The 22937-nt window shown below is 39.0% G+C and overlaps 1 protein-coding gene across 8 annotated transcripts in view; it reads left to right on the forward strand.

The window, feature by feature from the left end:
- Positions 1-22937, forward strand: part of GATB (glutamyl-tRNA amidotransferase subunit B) — a 59968-nt gene that overhangs the window by 13100 nt on the left and 23931 nt on the right. For 7 of the 8 annotated variants that reach the window (XR_006103976.1, XR_006103977.1, XM_042467176.1 and 4 more), the window contains exons 3-9: positions 3313-3426; positions 6436-6634; positions 8243-8365; positions 15408-15521; positions 16444-16528; positions 17206-17250; positions 19193-19382. Coding sequence is in view for 6 of the 8 variants with exons in the window: in XM_042467176.1 (XP_042323110.1) it covers positions 3313-3426; positions 6436-6634; positions 8243-8365; positions 15408-15521; positions 16444-16528; positions 17206-17250; positions 19193-19382 (870 nt within the window). In the remaining 2 variants the exon portion in view is untranslated. The remainder of the gene's footprint in view (positions 1-3312; positions 3427-6435; positions 6635-8242; positions 8366-15407; positions 15522-16443; positions 16529-17205; positions 17251-19192; positions 19383-22937) is intronic. The other variant, XM_042467174.1, reaches the window with a different exon arrangement.

A 22937-nucleotide genomic window follows, 5' to 3' on the forward strand; every position in this document is an offset into this window, starting at 1 on the left:
TCTATTACTACTACCACCACCACCACCTTTTTTTCAGCCTGCAACTCAAGGCAGTTACAAAAATTGAAGCAGATACAGTTTAGAAATTACCTTATATCAAGAAATATACTTAAATTATCAATAAAATTAAAAGCAGTTAAAGGCATACCCATTAAAAAGAATAGCAAATATCAACAACACAGCAGATGAAAGGTCGTTTCCTCCCAAGCAGTCAAGCCTCAAAGTCTTGCCAAAACAAAAAAAAACTAAAGAAAATTTAAATACTAGCTAGACCATCAAATTATCCTGAAGAAACATAGGGAGGGACAGTAATTTATTTGGGAATATAGGCTCAAATCCATGTGTTTTTAGAGTTGTTTTGGAATTCTGATTTTCAGCATTTTCAGACATTCAACCCAACTTTTTCTCTACTGTGAATCCTGAGAGTATTGAAAGGTAAGACTGCTGCATCAATAAATTGACATCTGCTAGAAGGAGAGCAAGAACAGAGACTGGGTTTTGACAGTGGATTTCACTTGTTCATTGCAAGTTGAGTGAGCTTATCTTTTCCAAAGGATTGAATACTGTCATGGAGAAACAAGGAGTTTCTAAGTAGATTGGGGCAGGTTCCTTATAGAATGGGGAATGTATCGCAGCTATTTTTATGCAGATCAAAAAAAGAAAAACATATTCACAACCTTGTGAGGGAGGGAGCAGCTGTGACCCTTCAGATATTGGGTTGTGATTCCTGTTATCTCTTGCCATTTATTTTTCTGGCTAAGTGTGATGGACGTTCCATTCAAATAACATTTGGTGGCCATAGTGGCCTGCCCCAGGGATTGAAAGTGGTATCCAGCAGTAAAGGGATGTGATGTTACTGTAGCCCTGGACTGTTTTAGGTACCATGGGTGGTGTAGTTGCCATTCACTTGGCTTCTGTGATATCACTTTGAGCTTGTCAGAGCTCAGGCAACACATGGACGGCAAGATGGTAAAACTAGAATTTCAAGGGCTAAGAGTTTTTAAATTAAACTGCAACATCATTTTCTACATGTTTGGTGCTATGAAATTACTATTCATTATATTGCTTTAATTTGTATGATACTTTGCCATGTAAATATATCTAAAGTGTCTCTGAACACAGAATTGCATAATGATAGCAAATCTTTAATGCCAGTTCATTAATGACCAAAAACCATTCTAAAACCAATGCTAAGCTAGTGCTTCACTACCATCACCATGAAAGTTTCTTCCTCTCCTCACTGTAATGCTCCGTGCCTCCCAAAAACTAGGCCCAGCAGGTACGTGATGACCTGTTGGATACTGACCAATTTAACTATTAAAATATAGAATTCATCTAGTCTCAATTAATATTATTCATCAGTTTTTAGAGTAGATAAATAATATAGTCAAAAATCCGTGCCTCAGTAGTGAAAAGTGCAGGAAATACTAGCAAGCAGATTCTTTACAGCCTACACTGGATGATCTTTGGCTTACTCTTTTTTATCCCATTTTGGTACAGTTCGTAAAGGCTGCAGCAGTACTACCTAGCCTAGAGACTGGGGTTGATATTCAGCCTCTTTTTCAGTACTAGAGATGTTCTTGTAGCTGTAATCAGGAAAGATGCTTTAGCTATCTTTCTATGGAAATAGCCAATACACACATACCCTTTATTTCATGTTGTTGTTACTGTATGCCTTCAAGTCATTTCTGATTTATGGCAATCCTGTCATTTCTTGACAAGATTAGTGTGGAAGGAATTTACCTTTGCCTCTCTTTGAGGCTGAGAGAGAGTGACTCGTGAAGATCACCCAGTGAGTTTTCATGTCTAAGCAGGGATTCACTCCCTGGTCTCCAGAGCCATAGCCCAGCACTCAAAGCACTAAACCATGCTGGCTTTACCCTTATTTCATAGCAAGGGATATAAATTTTAGTGGGCCTAAGGCCAGATCTTTATCCCTGAAGGCCACAGAGTATCCCTAAAATGCCACATCACAGAAAGAAAGAAAAATGAAATAGGAATCAGGCTATGTTGGTTTTAAAAAACACATCTATCTATCTATCTATCTATCTATCTATCTATCTATCTATCTAGCACCATTGTGGGAGAACAAGATTTGCAATCTATTTCAAAGGTGAATCACCACTCCTAGACGCTTCCATATGAGGCAACTCACCTTTTCTTGGTCTGAAAAAGGTTGATCCAAGGAGTCTTGGGACCACACTTTACCCACCCTTATTTTACAGATATAATAGTTGTCTTAATAAGAAAGAAAGCTGCTTGGAGATTCTTTTATTCTTTTCCCTTCTGTTGGATTAACTAGGGTGAGAGAAGGAAATGGTGGTCATATATATTCTATAATTTAAGAATATTATTTTATTTTTTGCTCTTAACTAGAACCAATGTAAATGTGAGCAAAAAGGGGGAAATCACCTTTCTCTGGGTACTGGGGGCGGGCATGCATCTTGAATGAGGAGGTTTCAGTGAGCATAAAGATTATACAGGGATGGGCAAGTTGTGGCCTTTCAGATATTGTTGATCTGCAACTCTCAGTAGTCTAAGCAAGCATATTCTAGTGGTGAGGGATAGTGGGAGTTACAGTTCAATAACAACTGATGTCAACTCCTGCATTACGCAAAGCAGTGCAGGGATAATAATGCTTGCCTTCTTCATAGGATGTTTGCTAGGGTAAGTAAGATAGTGTGCATGAAGTATTTTGAACACACTCTGAAGGTCCTACATAAGTGGTGATGAGGATGATTTTTTTAAAAAACAGCATTGGAAGGTATTGTGAGGGCAAGGTTTCTCTTTTCCTATCTTTTCAAACTCAGCCTTCATTCACCCAGAAATTAATAAATTAACTTTGTATGAGTTGATCTCATCTGCTGCCCACTTTAGCTAATTGGAATGTGACATCCTGAAATCTTTGTTCATAAATGAGTTCAGAAGTGTTTGCGTTGAAATGGACCAGTGGTCAGTCTGTGCTACTGCTTTTAGTGGGTGAAAATTAATTTTTTGACATTTTCGATCTTAATGTGGAAAAAGAGCCCCCTGGAGAGTGCCAAGTCTTAAATCTACATTCTGTCATATGTTCAGAGCATATGTTTGTTCCTGAGCTGCAGATACTGCAGGTCCTCCCGCAGTCAGAGTACAGGAAGATCTTCTTGAGCATGAAAAATTCAAATTCTGGCTATGAAGCCTGAGTCTCCCACGCACAATGCTTCTTGATGACAAGGAAAAGGAGAATCCGCCTTCTTTAAAAGACAAGTATGCATGAGAGACATTTGTTTCATAGCAGGCATCTAAGCAAAGTGCCATGTTGTGTTTCCTTAGGTTCTCAACAGGAGATGTGTAGAAGCAGCCGTAATCACGGGCCTTGCGCTGAACTGCACCATAAACAAGAAGTCCTTGTTTGACAGGAAGCACTATTTTTATGCAGATCTGCCTGTGAGTATGTATCAAGCTTTGTCCCTTAGCAAGTCGGAAGAAGAACAAGCCTGAAGAATGGATGAGAAAACAGGCTGGGGAAAAAGGATGCTTTTTTGTTCTCTGCCATTGTTTTGCCCGTCCAAGCTGGATGAGGCACGATGTTGTGATGAATAGACAGCTGTAGTCCGGCCCTTGCTGATTGAAGGTGATTGTCCTGATTGCTGACTCCAGTGCTGCGTCTCGTGTTTCCAGTCTCTCTCTGTAATTGAATTGGGAGAAGGTGCAGCAAGGGCCAGACTTCCTTTATTCCCAACTAATTGTCTGGTAGGGTTAAGACAAAAAACAGTCTGCTATTGATCTTTTTAAAATGAATGTATTACAAACACATACACATAGACATCACAGCTATTTCCTCTAGTTATTTGTGGGGGCCCAAAGGCTGTGTTCTGTTTTTCAAAGCAACTAATCTCTAAAGGGAAGCTTAAAAGCAGGTATTAGATTTTCAGCTTCCTTTCCGTGATGTTACAAATTATGTTTGCGCTAGGACTGGACCTCCTTTGGAGTCGAGCTTTGGTTCAGTACATTTGACAAAGTGAAGTCCATTCAGTTCCATTACAGAGTCTGCATCTGCACTGAAGAAATAATGCAGTTTGACACTGCTTTAACTGACATGAATGAAGGCTGTAGAAACCTGGGATTTGTAGTCTGTTGTAGTACCAGAGCTCCCTGACAGAGAAGGCAATCCCAGAATTCCATAGCATTGAGCCATGGTATTTAAAGCAGTGTCACACTGTATTATATCTGCAGTGCAGATGCAGCCAAATTAAGGTTTTATAATTTCAAAATTTAAATAAGGAATCTCCATTTCTATTTGAAATCGTAATTGAACTGCTAAAGATACTGAAAGCTTTTAATAAAATAAAAGCTATATGCCAGATAGGGAACAAAATGTCCTCAAAAGCTAGTATGCCTCAACACTCCTAACAAATGTTGTTTGCTTCTACTTCTTCTTTATCTCCCATTTCCATCTAGGAGATCAGAAGCATTTCTTAGGCTGCATCCACATTGCAGAAATAATCTAGGTTGATACTACTTTAACTGCATCATATGCTGAACTCTAAGCTCACCTACTAAACAGTAGTCTGTACAGTGACCCAGTGTTGTGAGACATAGCTTCCCTGGGATTGGAGAAATCTACAAACAGCCCCATGGTTGCATTTTTGTTCCTAGAATAGCAGGTTGGTAGGTATCTTCGGCAGAAGAATGTGCACACAGATTAAATGAACTAGGTCCCAATGTAGAAGTTGACTAGAAAAACCTCAATGGATGTTTTATAAGAGTGTGACGTTCTGTCAAATTACAAAAGGCAGCAGGTATCTTCTGGTATATAGGGCAAGTGATTAAAGAGAGGTGAAAGAAAAAAGCTCTGGCCCTAGAAATGTGTGCTAAACCTGAGAGTAGGAGCAAGAGAGTACAGATCATGCAGTCATGCTAAGGTCCAACCGTGGGTGACTTCTTGGAGTTCTATACAGACAGTCTGCCCATACTAGATCCCACAAAGAAGGATAGCTTAAGGGCAAAACAGACCGTCCCTTTGGAGCAGCGTCCTGCCACCCCTTTCCTCGTGGCCCCAATCCAGTGCTTTGCTGGTGCTAAAAAGATTGGCAAAATGCCATTACTTTTACCACTGGCAAAAAGGTGCCCTTGCCGCCTCAGTGGCTTTCTGCCAATTCTTTGGCACAGTATGTATAAACGCTGCACCAAAGAAATGGCATGATGCCGCCCGTCATCTGGACAGGTGGGTGGCATGATGCCGGCATAAGGGAAGAGTTGGGGGGGGGGTCCAGCATGCAGTCACTACACCCCCACTCCACCTTGATTCCGGCCTTTATTGCCAGTCTGTTTAGTCCGATAGAGTGATTGAATTCAAAGGCACCTAGACATTGGATAAAAGAACAACAATTTTGGACAAACTTTAGATGGAGTAGAACAAAGAGATCAATAGTTTGACTGTAGATAATTAAAAAGTAACCACCTCAGCGGGTTCCTGTTTACACACATGAGTTGAAGCAAACTAATTAAATACCAGAAAAGTCATACTTCTGAAAGACTTATAGAAATATACAGAACAAAGATTACCATAATGAAGAAACATTACACGTTATAACCAGCCAGGTGTCCAATGCTTCTATAATCTGGTGATCTCTCTAGGGGTGATGACACTTTGGACTGGACCATGCTTCCCACTAAGGCTCTAAATTAGCCAATTTAAACCCTCAGTTTAATATATCAGGTGGTCACCTGATAGTTAGGAAGGCCTTTGCATGAATCTGGACTCTTAATGCTTTACATTGTGTTTAGAGGTTTAGAGCTAAGGGTTAGACGATCATAGGAGGGTGGGGTCCCTCATTGGAAGATTTTTTGGCCAGATGATGTTCCAAGTCTGTGATTCTAAATACAAGCAGCCTGCACCTTTTTCCATGCAGCATATTGAGCACCAAGTACAAAATGGGGAAATGTGGTGGTTTCACTGTTTCCTCATACTAAAGCAGGATAGGCCCTATTTTCAGGGGAGAGTCAGTATTTAATTCTTATGTTTGGTTTTGTCCTTCCATCGTTAGTCATTTTTCCCTGTGTAGTTTCCTTATAATATGCAGAGCTGCCCTGAGCTGCATTATCATAAGAACCTATAATGAGATGCCTAGTTTAGACAAGATAAATGTGAATTTAGGGATCTTTGGATAGTTTAATATGAAAAACAGAGCTTCAGATTAAAAAAAAATGGAATTCTCATTGCTTACTGTTGCTCATCGCATATTTTTTTTAAAAAAAGAACAGCAATAATTTCAACATGGAATGACAGAGGAGAAATCTAAGTGGAAAGACTACACTGAACTTGTTGTGCACATCATATGAATCTGTTATTAATAAGGCTAAAAGGAAAGGGCCATCTGTTGAAATAGGAAGGTGATAAATTTAGGTTTAAAAGTTGTTGATTACAGCTGATGGTTAAACTTCTAAATGCAGGCTGGCTACCAGATCACTCAACAGAGGCTCCCCATTGCTGTGAATGGAACACTGTCATACAGCCTGTGTGTAGGGAAGAACCAGAATGATATAATAACCAAGACTGTGAGAATAAAACAGATACAGTTGGAGCAAGACAGTGGGAAAAGCCTTCATGATGATTTAAGAAGCCAGACACTAATCGATTTGAACAGAGCAGGTAGGTTTTGAAAAATTTCTGGTTCATATAACTGTGAAAAATTAAAATAAGCAAGTACTTCTGTCCTGGGCAAGTTACTGGCCAATGGTTTTTAATAAGACAAGCTACCTAAGAGGTAGTTTTGATCAAGGACTCAAAATAAATGTATGCCTCTCTCCCAGCTGATCTACATACCTGGCAGCTACCACAAAACTGGAGAGCCTGATAGCCAGTTCTGTTCTTCATTTGCCATTTGAAATAAAGGTAGGTTGGTGATAGGTCCTTCACATATATGCATGACACATGTTTTGGTTTTAGCCAGGGTTCCCAGATAAATGGAACTGTGTGTATGGGTTTATGGCCTGTCTTTCTGCTAGAAAAATAGCACTTAAGTGGCTAACCAACAAAACAAACAGCTTCATTTATATACCACTTCATACTGAACTAACAGTGTCTAAGTGGTTTAGAACTGGGTACTCATTTTAGCGACCTCGGAAGGATGCAAGCATAAGTCAAGCTTGAGCCCTTTTGCTGGTATTGAACTTGCAACCTTATGGTTTTGAGTGAGTGACGGCATTATAGACATTTAACCACTGCGTCTCCAGGGCTCTTAAAAACACTATTAAAAACAAATTAGCTGATAAAACAATTAAACAAGGAGATTAAAATTATTAGTCATCACAATAGCTGATAAACTTCAAAACAGTTGAAAAGGACAGCTTCAAGAGATGTCTGTTCATATGCAGGCTTGGCTGCAGCTCTCAGAGGAATGCCTTCCACATTCTGGGAACATCCCAGGGAAAAGCCCTCCTATGTGCTTGTGAAGTAGGCCTCCATGGGAACAGTATTCTCTTCTGACCATCTTAAAATGTGGCCAGTTTTCTAGCAAAACACACAATTGTTTAGGTAACCAGATCCCAAACTAGATAGCTTTAAAAAAAAAAAAGGAATTGGACAGAAACGTGCAGGTGGCTGCATAAAAGAGCACCTAGCCAGCGGAGTAATATGATCTACATCAGCAGTGGAGAACCATTGATCTTCCAAGTGATTTTGAGTATAAGGTCCATAATTCCCTACTATTGTCTGTGCTGGATGGGGTTTATGTGAGTTGTGGGGCAATATATCCAGAAAGATCAAATGTTCCTCACCCCAGTTGCAAATACTGAACATAAAGTCTCTGCTCTCTGTACCAGTATTAATGTGTGTATAGCCTGTCAAGTGGGAAAAAGCTTCTCACTGAAAGAGTGGGGGAATCACTGAGGAAAAGTTCAATATCTAGTACTTGTTGGTCTCTACAGTTTTGAACAGCCAGAGCTGTTCCTGTCCCACTTTTGATACTAAACGCACTGATCAGCCTGAAGTAATGGCTTTTGAGCAAACTGCCTTATGCCTAGAAGAAAGTCATTGGATGCAGCTACTCTCTTGACAATGGGAAGAGATGAGTTTCTATGCAACCATTTTGCAGATGACAGCCATTTTGACAGTGATTATATAATAATAAATGATCCCCAGTTGGACACTTTCATGCATGCTAATTTTTTATGTCTGAATTTTTATGTCGAAATCAAAACCTGCTATTAGAAATTCTCTCTCTCTCTCTCTCTCTCTCTCTCTCTCTTTTTCTGGTAGGAGTTGGCCTCATGGAGGTTGTCATGGAGCCCGATATGTGCTGTGGAGAAGAGGCTGCCGCAGCAGTGAGAGAGCTTCAACTTATCCTACAGACTCTTGGGAGCAGCCAAGCAAACATGGCAGGTAGAAGACTGGGAGGGCATGTTTACCCTTCCTCAGTGGTAATTTTCTCCTCACAAAGACACTTTCACAGCATCATGCTTACTTTGCCTTGCAGCTGCTTATCATTCAGCATTGTGGTGGTGCTGTTTCATTTTGGGTTGCTTTTGTCCCTTTGTAAACCCTTCCCTGTGTTTTAGAGGGAGCCAGCTGCTTCATCTTTGCCTCAGATTCTTTTGTACTGCTAGGCCTTTTTGAATTTTACATGATAAATCTTAGTACGAAGGGGATGACGGATGACTCAGGTGCTGTTCCCTTGCCCTTGTCTGCCTGCATACTTTCTTTCCATGTTGCTATGATGTAGATTCTCTGAATTGACAGAAATAGTGACCTTTCTAATAAAAATAACCTGTTTGTGGCTTTACCACAGATGTCTGCAAGTAATCTGGGAATGTTGCAAGTTAAAATGATTTGATCTTAGCTTTAAAGTGAACACTCACCATCAAACTCTTTATTATTCTTGTAGTGTTAAGTGTACATGTGCTTGTATTAATTGCATTATAACCTGCTTCAAATTCATATAGTACCTGAGAGTAATCTGGGTTGATGTTCCTGAAAGCTGCATGTTCCAGCCTTGAACAGTGGAGTGTAGCATCAGTAACTGTGTGTGGTGAAAAATTGTCACTTGAATGAGATAGGACCACTTATTGTTACTTGAGTAAGAAGGAGCATCCCAGTGAACTCTCAGGGCTAAATGCAGCCCTGAGTCCTATAGCAGACCTTTTGTAATCATAGAATCAACGGGCCTTTGGTGAGTTATGTTTAACAAGTCCTGTTCATTTCAGCAAATCAATTCTAAGTAGGACTAAAATTAGATTCGGCTCTTAATGGGGTATGGTGGCACTGTTTTCTTCTCATTATTAGTTGGCTTAATTTTCTGTTGCCCAGCTTTCCCAAGTCTTAAGTTTGCAGTTCCAACAGTTTCTCCTCATACTTTACTCTTTCTGCTGTAGCTGCTAGTGCCAGCTGCTTTTGGTTTTTTTTTCCCCCCAAGAGTGCAGGCTTACATGGAGGGGGAGAGAGGCCAGGCCTGGAAGACAAAGAGCCCTCCTCCAACCACCATCTTGAGGGGGAGAGAGGCCTTGCAATTTTTTGTATTGTTTTGCAATTTTACTGTACACCGCTATGACCATTGCGGAATAGCGGTCTATAAATAAAAATTATTATTTTTATTATTATTCAGCAGCATTATCCTTTTCAGCCATCTATGTGATGGTTACTTCTTGTTCTGCTCATCTTCTGAAATAGATGCATATAAAGGCTTGCCACAAGTCTGCAGCTTGTGAAACACATTGCTTTTTCTCATGGCTGAGCTTTGGTTATGAAACTATCATGTGACTTGCACTGTTTCAGGCCCTGTGACTTTTAAGATATTTTCCCTGCCATGCACCAGATTCAGTCTTACTCATTTTACAGGTGGTTGTACTTGGGCTATTTTGTCTCCGGATTTTCTATTGTCTGAGCAGATTTCCACTGGTGATGTACTTGCCCCTTCTGGTCATATCTATCATCTATTTGTAGGGACATAAAGGTTGAATTTGACCTCCACTTCTTATAGTAACAACTGCCTGCAGTGTGCCAAAACCAGGGTCATAACTTCATTGCAAGATAATCAGAGGAGGTGATGGCACAGTGAAGAAAATGTAGCTGCTGTGCCCTGCCCTGGGCCTTGTGAGAGGATGTGGTAGGAGAGACAGCAGGTGGCTACTATGGTTATAAGACTAGGGTCTAAAGTCTACACAAAAGGATGATGAAAGACATCAGTTGCCAATATGCTATCAGGAGTTCATCTGTGGACAGGGAGTTGAAGAGCCAGCAATTTTTCTCTACCTGCCTAGTCCATAAACAACAGTGAGATAAATCATCTCTGCCACCTGTCTGGAATTTGAGATATTCAGTGGATATTGCTGCTACATATCCCATATCACCCTGAGGTTGGTGAATGTATGAGACATGGTTCCTAGCTGCACCTCGTTGTGGAAATCTGGAAATGGAAATGAAGCACAGTATTAGTAGGCTTCTCATAAGCAGTCAAGAAGACTGTGTTATTTCTAATTTCCTTAGCCTGTTTTAAAATTATGTTTTCTTTCTGTTTTGGATTTATATCAGAGGTAGGAATCATGAGGCTGTCTAACTATTGTTGAACTGCAACTTCCATCATCACCAGTCAGCCAAAAATTAGGAATGGTGGGAGGTACATTCCAACATCTAGATAAGTCAGAGGTCCCACCCCAGTTTTATATTGTGATTTTCTTTGTGTGTGTGGGGGGGGGGGTTGGAATGAGGGCAAAAATATTGCATTGTATAAAAAAGAATCAAATAAATGAGCCAACTGTGGGACAAAGGTTCAGTTATCAGGGACATGAACATGAAGTGACACCGGATTTAAAATATTCTGTGAATACATGCCAGGGCCTGTAGACTGAAATTGCATGATTGTTTTGTGTAGTTTGATCATAGGCATTTAACTCTTAATCCATAACAGAGTATGAATTTTCTCTAATTTTTGCCCACTTTCAGGAAATTATTCTACACAGATATACATGTTGACTTCTTACACACACAAAAGAGCATTTTTAACAACCTCCTCCTTTGCACAAAAAAATAGTTTTTAAAAACAGGTGGACTCTTTGTGAAAAATGGTCCACTTGCCTGGTCCATATTTATTTTTGCCCAGAAATACATATTTTCCATAAGAAAAAAAAATGTTTCTGGCAACAATTATTTTTCAGAATTATGGTTGTTTTCTCTGTCAAAAACATGTGTTTTTTGTGCAAAATAGGTTTTGTGTTCCTGGAAACTGTGTGTGTGTGTGTGTGTGTGTGTGAAATCCTATTGTGTGTGAAAAACAAGTTTTCTAGCAGAATAGCACAGTTCTAGAAACACATTTTTGTGGAAAATACTTACTTTGTGCTTTTGCATGTGTGCATGGAGAAAACATCATGTAATTTCTGAACAGAATAATTTCCCCAAACACTTTAGGACCTGTGAATACTGGAATATTGTACAGAAAAAAAATGTTTTTAGCCTCAGTGGAGAGCAAACTGTGGAAATTGTCTTCACATGCAAGGGTGAAATAGTTGAAGATTTACATCCCTACAATGCATCTTCATGAAAATCATAGCTTTCATTTTTCTACAAAGTGTTTTAAGTCCTTGAAAGCTGGGAAAATGGACTTACAAATCTGTGGACAGTACCTGGCAAAAATCACTGGAATGTGAGCTTAGTTTGCTGTTTTTAGAATGCAGGATTTCATATGGAAGTGGAATAATTTTAAAATGTCCTTTGAGGACAAGTTGTGGACTTTGAGTTTTGATCTGCTTAATGTGTGGAACACATCATTCAAGTGTACATACCTCTCAGGTTAAGTAGGTGAGCCAGTGATCTTCCTTCTTCCTATGCTTAGGGAACCTTCTCCATCTTTATGAGTATGCCAAGTAACCTACCAATATGTGTTTGCATATTTTAGGCTGCTCATTCAGAAAAACTAACTGTTGAGTACCACAGACTGTAGAATGCACATAATAACTTTTATGTGCTGTGGTATACGCTGCTGTGACCATGGTGGAGTAGTGAAATATTCCTCTGGTTTGTTTGTTTTCACCGTGTGGCTAATATATATTGAGGTAGCTCAGGATCCATATTCATATTAACTGGGGATGATGGAAGTTTAACACATCTGAAGGGGATCTCAGAAAGGCTGATAACAATGAAATGAGAATCTTAGGGTTATCCTTTTGTCTTTCCTTTTATCATGCACTTGCACTTTGTGACAAAATGCCTGAAAAGCAACACTCTACTCTCTAATATTGTCTCTTGGCCAGTGCTAATCACAACACTACACAAAAACATGGAAAGGGGATGCTCCTATATTTGGAAAGTATCCTTGAAAGACTGTAACTTTGGATGTTCATGTTTTCTCCTTTGCGAATTTAATACAAGTTTCATTCACCATGTTGTATAAATAGCCACTACTTGCTTCTCTCCTGGCTGAATGAAACTACGTGTGAAAAGGATCTAGGAGGCCAAGTAGACCACAAGTTGAACATGAGTCAACAGTGCAATACAGCAGCTAAAACGTCCAATGCAATTTTAGGCTGCATCAATAAAAATAGTGTCTAGATCAAGGCAAGTAATAATGCCACTCTATTCTATTCTGGTCAGGCCCCACCTGGAATATTGAGTCCAGTTCTGGGCACCACAATTCAAAAATGACATTGAGAAACTGGAGTGTGTCCAGAGGAGGGCGACTAAAATGGTGAAAGGTCTGGAAACCATGCCCTATGAGGAACGGCTTAGGGAGCTGGGTATGTTTAGCCTGGAGAAGAGAAGGTTAAGAGGTGCTATGATAGCCCTGTTTAAATATTTGAAGGGATGTCATATTGAGGGGAGAACAAGCTTGTTTTCTGCTGCTCCTGAGACTAGGACCCAGAACGATGGATGCAAGCTACAGAAAAAGAGATTCCACCTCAATATTAGGAGGAACTTCCTGACAGTAAGGGCTGTTCGATAGTGGAACACACTCCCTTGGAATGTAGTGAAGTCTCCTTCCTTAGAGGTCTTTAAGCAGAGGCTGGATGGCCATCTGCCAGGGATGCTTTGACTGAGAGTTCCTGCATGGCAAGGAGTTAGACTGGATTGCCCTTGTGGTCTCTTCCAACTCCATGATTCTATGATTCTAGGAAGGGATAAAAAGGTAATTTATTTTCTATGTAGTTTCACAGAAAAGTATTTATTGGGATAATTTACCAGCTTCACCAGGACCTATTTAGAAAGGAGGTGGGAAAAGGAGAGTGAATTGCTTCAGAAAGGTTCTGTAGACCCTTGCTTCAATGCCAGATTGCACTCTGCATCACTTCAGATGGGGATATTTGTGTTATGCTTCTGGCACTTGGGAAGGATTCAAAATTGTACTTGTGGCAACAATTACAATTCCTTGAGAGTGAAGGCAAAAACAGGTTTCTGACACCAGTCCTTGAGCTGTATGTTTTCAAGGACACTTGAGTAAATGTGCCCTAACTGTTATTGGCTTTATGACAGAACTATGTGACACCCTCAAATAATAGTTTCATACCAGTAAAAAAAAAAACCCTCAAAAATCCATGGAAAGGCCATCTTCTGACTTGATGCTTTCAGGGTTCATAGCTTTCCATTAAAAAGTTTGCTCAAAGTTCTTCCTTCTTGGTAGGTCATGTCAAAATAGTTCTGTCTGGTTTAGTTAAATTCTCAGGAAGCAAAGCTGGAGAAAAGTGGGTGCCATGTTGCATAGTATTTACACAACAGTTTTCTGTGTGAGTTGCGCCACAGTTCTCTCTGGCTATTTACTGTCGCCAAGCCTCCGCATCTGAGCTGTGTGAGCCTCCTGTGTGGCATTTCAATTAAATTCTTTAACCTTCCATCTTAGAATATACGTAGCTTAGAACAAATCCTGTACAGTTCCAAAACAATGTGTGATGGATTCTTTTATCTAAGATTCGAAGTATATTCCAAATAAATATGGAGGTTTCTAAAGGAAGGAAGAGATGCTTTCTATGTGTGTGTGTGTTTTAAATACCAGGAATACTCACAGTCATTCTGTGTCTTAAGATGTGGACATATGATGCATTGGGGAGGACATGAGAGATAACCCTCTCAATGGCTGCTCCTACCCTTTAAAACTTTCTTCTACTGGAGGCTAGCCTGGCCCCGCTTTGGTCTCCCTTCGCTGGCAGGCAAAAACTTTTCCCCCCAAAAAAATATGTAATTGTGCTCAGGGAGGCTTCTTATTGAGGGGTATGCTACGGTTTGTTTTTAATGGTTTTATATTTTTAACTTAGAATTTCAAAGGATTTTACATTATATTAATGTGATCTTTTAATTGTGTTATAAAATTGTACAGTGGACCCTTGTTATATGCTGGGGTTTCGTTCCAAGATTCCCCCATGTATAATAAAATCCGTGTATGCTCAAGTCCCGTTAAATATAATGACATAGCAAAATGGTGTCCCTAGTAAAAAATGGAAAATCAAGGTTTGATATTTGAAATTTATACTTTTTTTTTTTTGAACATTTTCAAACTGTGGGTGCTTGAATACGTGTATAAAAAATCAGCCAACTGTACTGTTTTATTGTTGCTTTTTAAGCATTTTTTGTGAGCCGCCTTAGGTCCAGTGTGGGACAAAGGCAGCATATTATATATATAACACACACAGATACAGATACATGTGTCTGGTTCACAGGTAAGATAAATTGGGATAGACTTTCAGAAGAGATTCTAATGTGTATTTCATTTCAGATTAAACTGTGTCAATCTCTTCTGGTTACATCTTTTGATAAATGTGTTGTTATGGTGAAGGGAAAATTAGCTGTGCAGTAGCCACAGGTGTAGTTGTAAGACAGGATGAGGATCCTTTGACCCTCTAGTTCAGGGGTAGGCAACCTTTTTGAGCCGGGGGCCGGGTTGCTGTCCCTCAGACAACTGGGGGGCCAAAGCCAAAAAATAAATAATTAAATATTTTTTAAAAACATTAAATATATAAATAAACCAGGACAAATGTAGGACAAAATTTTCAAATGGAAGACACTTTTTTAAAAAAAAATGGAGGACACGTGAAAAAGTTTGCTGATTTTTTAAAAAAATGTTAATATAAATGCATGTTTCTGAGGCTTCTATAGACAATTGCCCTCCAAAGGCCCCGGTGGCAATCGGCGGCAGGACCAGGCTGGGGCCGGTCCCAAGGCCTTGCCGGGCCGCATCCGGCCCGCGGGCCGCAGGTTGCCTACCCCTGCTCTAGTTGTTGGATTCCAGGTCTGTACAGACCTGGCAGCATGACCTACAATCAGGGATGATGAGGCTTAAATTCCTTTGGAGGGCCTGTGTTACTGGAGGATATCAACTCTTGGAAGGTCTGCAGGCTAAGGCATTTTTACTTGTTCACATCTCAAATGTGTTTTTTTTAAAAAATTGGAAATCTTCTAGAAATGTTTCACAGAGAATATATGATTAATGCCACTGATGTCTCTTCAGAGGGCCAGCTGAGAGTAGATGCCAATGTGTCTGTGCATCACCCTGGACAGCAGTATGGAGTGAGAGCTGAAGTGAAGAATATCAACAGTGCTCGATTCCTTGCAAAGGCAATAGGTAAAGGAAACACTACTTTCCAATGGAAAAATTACAGAATCTGGAAGTCCCTGCCTTATAAAAAGCAGGGGCTTTGTGGTAGGGCAAGATTGCCCTATCAGGTGATTAAAAAAGAATGGTACAAAAGTAAACCTGTTCTTATTCAGTTTTACACCATTCTTTTTGAATCACCCAATATTCCCCTATTTTGGTTTCCTAAGCAGGTATTAGTGCAGAATTTGGAAAGTTAATTTTTTGTATTGCCTTGTACTCTATCAGATTGGTCTTGAAATGGCTTATAAATGCAATTTTAAAACCATAACACAAATTAATTACTGTACAACATATGCATAAACATACTTTTAAAAGCAGCCTACAAATAAATGTATTGAGCCTAGCATTAACATAGTTCCTGGGAAGGCACCTTCTGGAGTCCAGAGATTTCCAAAGCATGGGTTCTAGAGGGTGCCTTCCCAGGGACTATATAATACAGTATTACCCTCTGTAATTACTGTACAGTACAGTATATTGTTACCATGTGCATGCTAACTTAATATATGAGATACAGTATATGTGTACATGAGTGGAGTTTGGTGTTAAAAACATAGTGAATCCTCATGGATGGTGTTGTGGTGTTATTTTACTCGCAGATTCTTTTACAAAGGAAAAAGGAAAATGCAGTGGGTTTTTTTTTTCAGATGTCATGATTTTGGGGTTGTTTTTTTTAAGGCTTGAGTTCAGATATTAAATGCATTTCAAATGATATAAACAACCTGCATCATTTAACTGTCTCAGAGCAGTTTAGTTTCTTCATAACTCTTTCTCGGTAATAAGCTTACTCTGGTTTTGATAAGGCTTAAAACTGCACTTCACTTTATTGTCTGGAAGAGAAAAATAGATAAGGGTGCAACATAACTGAACAGGATTTTCTTGTTCCTTTAAGACTATGAAATACAAAGGCAGATTGAAGAGCTAGAGAATGGCGGAACTGTTTTGAATGAAACTAGAACCTTTGATTTTAAGCTTGGGTGAGTTTTTCATTTTACCATTTGTCATACATATCATTTCCCATAAGATATGGGTAAGACTATTCTCCAAGGTGAAATTATTCTCCTTTTGAGTCCATCTTATGGACTACAGTTGTCTCTCAGTAAGCAGAAAACAACTGTCTGAATGCATGTAAGATAAATTCAGAGCTTAGGAAAGAGTTTTTTTAACGGTATCTCCCATAATCCGTCATCCAGTGTCACTGTCATAGACCTCCTCCCCCATAGCATTTCCAAGCTCTGTATAAATGCCAGCCAGTAGGCTCTTCACCTGAAAATACTAATTAATATACATTTGTACCCTCTATCTCCAAAAATCAAAGTTCATAAGCATTTTGAGATTTCCTAGGGTTTCTGGGATTTGTTCTGTCCTGTTATTTTCAAGCTGAGAGCAGCTGTTTTTGTGAGCCATTTTTCTCCATACCGTGAAAGCTATTTATTTGTTTTAATTGTGGCAAACTGATAACATTTCTACTATAAGCAGTATAAAGATAAAACGGTGCCTAGGATTAATATAGTTACCCTTCTCCATTCAAATGACATAATGTAACTTCCTTAACTAGAATAGTTTCCAGCTATTTGCATTCTGCAGAAACAACTAAACTAAATAAAAACCTTTTAGATATCTTGCTTTTTTAAAAAAAAACTTCTTTTTTTAGGCGCACCATCGCAATGAGGGATAAAGAAGGAAAGCAGGACTATCGGTAATTATATTTATTTTGGATCTGAGGCGCAGAAATCCTCATGAAAAATGGCTGCCAGGTTGTGACTTTTCCGTCTTTTCATTTTATCTCTATTTACCTTACCCAGAGTCTTCCATCACAGGTGTCTTTAGCTTCATACTCAGGGGTGGGGAGAGAATGCCAAACTTTATTCCTTCTTATATTGCCTTTGTTCTCATTCAACTTGTGGCCATGTTTAGAGAGATCACTTTTTATCTATATACACTACCTGTAATGTCCCAAATGTAGATGCTATGATCACAGCACTGTCACTTTCTATATTCTATTTTATCATCTTTTCTTGATAGGCTTTACGCCTTTTAGTTGATCCAGTAAGGCTATCACCACGGGATAGATGCTGGATTTTGTTGGAGTGTTTAGTTTTGCTTGTTTTGTTTTGCTTCTTTTATGACCAACATGGCTACACCAAAAGGTTTTCTAATCTAACAATCCCATGTTAAACTAAAATGGTAGACCATGGATTAGTCAGTGAAAAACCATTAAAAATTATATTCATTTTTCCTTGTTATCGCTTAGTGGTTAGGACTCTCCACTGTCCATCTCTGGCTGCAGGGAGACAGGCAAGGCGCGCTGCCTGGTGATGCCTGTTTTGAATGAAACCAAGTAAATTTTTTGCCATTCATTGGAAGAGATCTAAATAAAATTGAACAGAAATGAAAAGAAAGCCACTAGATATTTATTTATGATAGGAATTACATTGCTATTTGTAATTTCAGAAGAAAAACAAAACAACTATCCATCTTCCATTTATATTCAAAACTACATAAATAGTACTCCCAATTGTCCATCATTTGGATTACTCAAACATTTTGTATGTTCCTTTTTTGTGTAGATAAAAGGGGTTGTACTTATCAAACCTTTTGATGATTTACAATAGCTTTTTTTTCCCCCCCCCCCCCCCCCATAGCTAATGCAGTTGTACACTATCGCTAATGCAGTAATAACCTCTTATGGCTTCATTTTTCTGAATCGCAGCATACTGTGTGAAGCAAGTGTTGTGGCTATTTCATTAGTTCTTTATGTATTAACTAGCATCAGCCGGTATTGCCGTTTAAACTGATTAATTTGGATAGTGTAGAAAAACAGCAGAGAAAAACATGAGAGAAAGTATGCAAGAATGAATCAAAGCAAAACGAATGGTGGGTTTTGCTTTCTGAACTGCATTTTTTTTGTTTATTTGAAGCACAAATGTACTTTTTTCAAGGAATACATCCCAGCTGTTTGCTAAGAGAGATGGCAATGCTGTAATTGTTTAGTTTTCAAATCCACCATTTGTTCATGTAAGACCAGAATTGGTATTTTAATCTCCATGTTTTTATGATGGTTTGAATTGGCCCCCTCTTCAGTTGAGCCCTTGTCCTTTGATGTTGTCACTCAGCTTTATTTACTGTGGCACCCCAGTGGAGATGGCAACTTGGCTTTTAACACAGCCTGCTTTTTTCATTGAATCTCTTCAGATTAATACGAGGGAGGTTGCAACCTGCATGAAACATTCTTAGCAGCTGGCTGTCAGTCTTTCTTTTCCCCTTTGCCAGATTATACTCCCAGTTGGTCTGAATTACAGGTTGTGTTCAGCACTCAGAAGGATGAGTGGCATCTGCATTTTGTTTGTTTTAGGGGGTGTAAAATGGTTTAAATTTATTCTCTCTCCCCTTTGTTGTCTGTTTTGACAGTCAGTGGTGGATCCTCAAAAAGAGCTTGAGGCTACACCTTGGGACAGAGGCTTATCTGTTGCTGCTCAAAGGTTTGCACTAAACTGCATGTTCCATGTTTTTGTTCTGGTTACATCAAGTCACATCATTAGCAAGAGAAGTACAGCTACTTTCCTGCATGTTGTTAGGATGCAGCAAACAGACTTAAGTGGAAATAACACTAGAGGAGCATCTCTTTGTTCTCTCCCTAGGTTCATGCCAGAGCCAAACCTCCCACCATTGATTCTTCATGATGCTAAATCTTTGCCTGATAACACAAGCTCTCAGCAAGTGGTAAACATCGATTGGCTGCGGGAGAGGCTTCCAGACCTCCCTAGTGCAAAGAGAGCAAAGCTTGTTGAATGTTACGGGATTCTGCCCCAGCACAGTTTTACCTTATTGGTAGGTCTATTGATTCAATATTCAAGTAAACCAAGACACTTCAAAGAGTCAGTGTCTCAGAAAACTCTTCAAAATGTCATTTTAGCCAGTTGTCAGCTCTCATAGATTTTTCTTAGATAAGAGATGTGTCCAGCGTGTCTTTCTGTTTCTGCTCAGATACACACAGATGGATTCAAGGTTTATTTGCTGTTTTGGCTGAATGCCCATGTAATCTGAATAACAGTTGATAAACATAGCTAGTTATGGTCATAGAACTATTGTCTTTAAAACTTTATGTCATATTCCAAGGGCTTTCTACAAGACCATTGTCCCTAAAAGTCTACCATTTATGTTTTGTTTTATACATCTGGTTGTATAATTCAGTGCCAGTATGTGAAAATGAGATAGACTACCCTTGGATTCCCCAGATCACAAATCGGAATCCACGAATATGTTTAATGTTGGAAAATAACAGCCAGAAGAGACAGTTGATACAGAATAACAAATAATAGTTATGTGACCCTACCTTATTTGACTCCATTGTTTAACCAGTATTTTAACCACAGCCTTTCCTTCCTCACCCTTTTTCCTAACTCTCCTCTCATTTAATGTATTTAACTCTCCTTTCTGACTTTTTCCACTTTTTACTCTAAGGGATGGGAAAATACATGGCTACAATTTGAACATTTTTGTAATCTTCCCAGTGATGCATGGCTCTTTTGTACCGCCATGTATCTTTGGAAGGAGAAGTAGGTAAGTTTAATTGATTAACTGTAATAAGAGTAGTGCTGAAGCAGACAGAAGAATTATGAATTTCAGCATTCTGATCACTTCTTGGCCAGCCAGTTGCCTATGAGAAGCCCACCAATAGAGCAATCGCTATACACACAGACATGCACACTGTTTGTGTTTCCCAACAACTGGTATCCACTGGAGCACAGGAGATAACACATAACTATTATGATTTCTAAACTACTGATAACCCCATCCTCTAATCTCTTTTGAAGTCAACTTCATGACATCTTGGGGCCGCAAAGAATTAACTCACTTCTGTGTAAAAAAGTACTTCCTTTTTTTTGTTGCTGTTGTTGTTGTTGTTGCGTGCCTTCAATTCATTTCTGACTCATGGTGACCCTAAGGCAGACCTATCATGCGTTTTCTTGCCAGGTTACTTCAGAGGATGGTTGTCTTTTCCATTCTCTGAGTCTATGACTTGCCCAAGGTCACCCAGTGGATTTCCATGTATGAGCCGGGATTCAAATCCTGGTCTCCAGAGTTGTAGTTCAACGCTCAAACCACTACACCATAAATATCCCATTCAGTTTTATTGGATGAGCATGGATTCTAGTATTATGAGAGAGGAAGAAACCCTCTCCATATCTTCTCATCCTTCATGCTTTTCATAGAAATCTGTTACTGCTTATGATATTTGACCTGTAATATTTTTTTGGCCATGAATTACTGTTAACATACTAGCACTGGAGAGAAACTATGATGTCATTGTGCAGATGGCTTCTAATATGACATTTTATTTAGGTCTTATTCTGGAAGCTTGCACAGCTGTACTAACAGTAAAGCAGGTTCTAATTATGAGGATGATATCAACCAATTTAACATAGCAGAATTAATGTTAATGTTTGTGGCCTTAGAATGACTCCTTACATCCTTTCTACATTTAGATACACAGACTTTTTCATTTTCATTTTGATTCACAGAGACACCAACTAATCTAAATTCACATGAGACATGGTGTTTCAGATGATGTTCTAAGCTTACATCAGGTATACAAGCAGATTGCTAATGGGGAGGATGCATAAATCTAATGAACAGTCTTTCAAGTTAGAGTACCCAAGTGTGCTCATTAAATAAAATGGCATAGGTACTGGGATACCTTCAAAATGCAAGATCCATGCTTGCTGCCAACTTGTTAGTGAAAGCATTATGCAAGGAAAATTGCATTAAAATAAGGTCATACTTCAGTACTGAAAGATGATTTCCCCTTTGTTTATTCCAGTTGGTGTTGTATTATTTCCCTGGGGAATTTTTAAGGATTTGCACCATGTTCCTCTAATTACAGTACATTCTTCCTCCCTCTCTTGTTAATTTGTGAAGATTATTAACAAAAGGGCATAAATATGTAATTTAAGAATTAAAACGAGCTGGAAACAAAATCTACAAAATTACAATAAAATACTGTAAAGTAAGCTGTAGATTAGTTGTAGAGTAAGGTGTAGCAGAGTGAACACTTTAGAAAGTAATCTTCAGAGCTAAATAAGAGGTTGAAATTAGAAAGATGAGTGTGTGTGTACATTTCTTCCTATGAGCTAAAGATAATCTATACAACTTGCTTTCTTCCCTCTTCTTAGCCTTGTGAGGCAGTCATGCTGACAGAGAGTGACTGGCCCAAGGTTATCCAGTCAATTTCATGGCAAAATGGGAATGTGACCTTGGTTCAAAATACTTAACTTTCTGACCTCCATAAGGGATCCTAGAGTAGTGTTACACAAAACTTCAAAATAGTACAAAAAATTAAAAATATGATTGGAATAGAAGAGATGTAAAAACTCTACTGCAAATTAACAAAAATAACAGTTAAAAACAAACAAACACTCAATTTAAATCTAAAATGCTTGGGGAAAATGGAGTGTCTTAATTCGTCTTGAAAAGAACTTATGGCACCAATGGTATCCCCTCAGGAAGGCATGCTAGTGTCATATGTATGTGTCTATTGGACTCTCCTGCTGATCTAGCAAAGTCTCCAGCATAATCAGTGAACAGAACAGGTCAGTAAAAGAGCCTTTCATTTATTGCTGCCTATACTAACTTTAAATTGATGCATAATGTCCTCAGTATGGGAACATCCCACACCATCTCAAACCATTGAAGAATTATACAGTATTCTAATGAAAATGTATTATGATCCTTATGTTCACAACTAATAGACTCTACTAATTTTAGTGTGATCAATTATTTTCTGCCTCTATTTTGTCCCACCATCTGTAGTTTTCTTAGATAGGATACAGTGTTGGAAGAAAAGGCTAAAAATTAAAATGGAAGGTAGTATTGTGAGCAAATTCCACATGCACCCTCACCCTACACATTTTGGGAGCCATCCAGAACTTTCCATTGGCACCAGTTCAGTTTATGAATCAGATAAATATAGACATTGTTCCTATTCTCTTTCGTTAATATAATATTTTCCTATCATTTGCCATTTATTTTGTGTGCCAGATTAAGACTCTTGAAGAACCTGATGAGCAAATAGAACATCATTTGTCAATATATCATGGATGATGGACAGTGTCCCTCCATCAAGATGGATACTTTTATCTTATGATACCAATATTCTAAAATCACTAGTATTCTAACATCTTTGACCACAAAACTCACCAAAAAGAAACGTACCTAGTTCCTACCTAACCTACTCCCATCATCCCCAGGCAGTATGGCCAATGACCAGGAAGGATGACAGTTATAGTCCAACATCCATAGGTCCAGAGGTTTTCCACCCCTGTTCTGTAGTGTAGGCAACCTGATAAAGGTGCCAAGCCTGTGAGATAACCAATCAGTTGCCTT

This window comes from Sceloporus undulatus, chromosome 5 (assembly GCF_019175285.1).
Source record: "Sceloporus undulatus isolate JIND9_A2432 ecotype Alabama chromosome 5, SceUnd_v1.1, whole genome shotgun sequence".
Lineage (NCBI taxonomy): Eukaryota > Metazoa > Chordata > Lepidosauria > Squamata > Phrynosomatidae > Sceloporus > Sceloporus undulatus.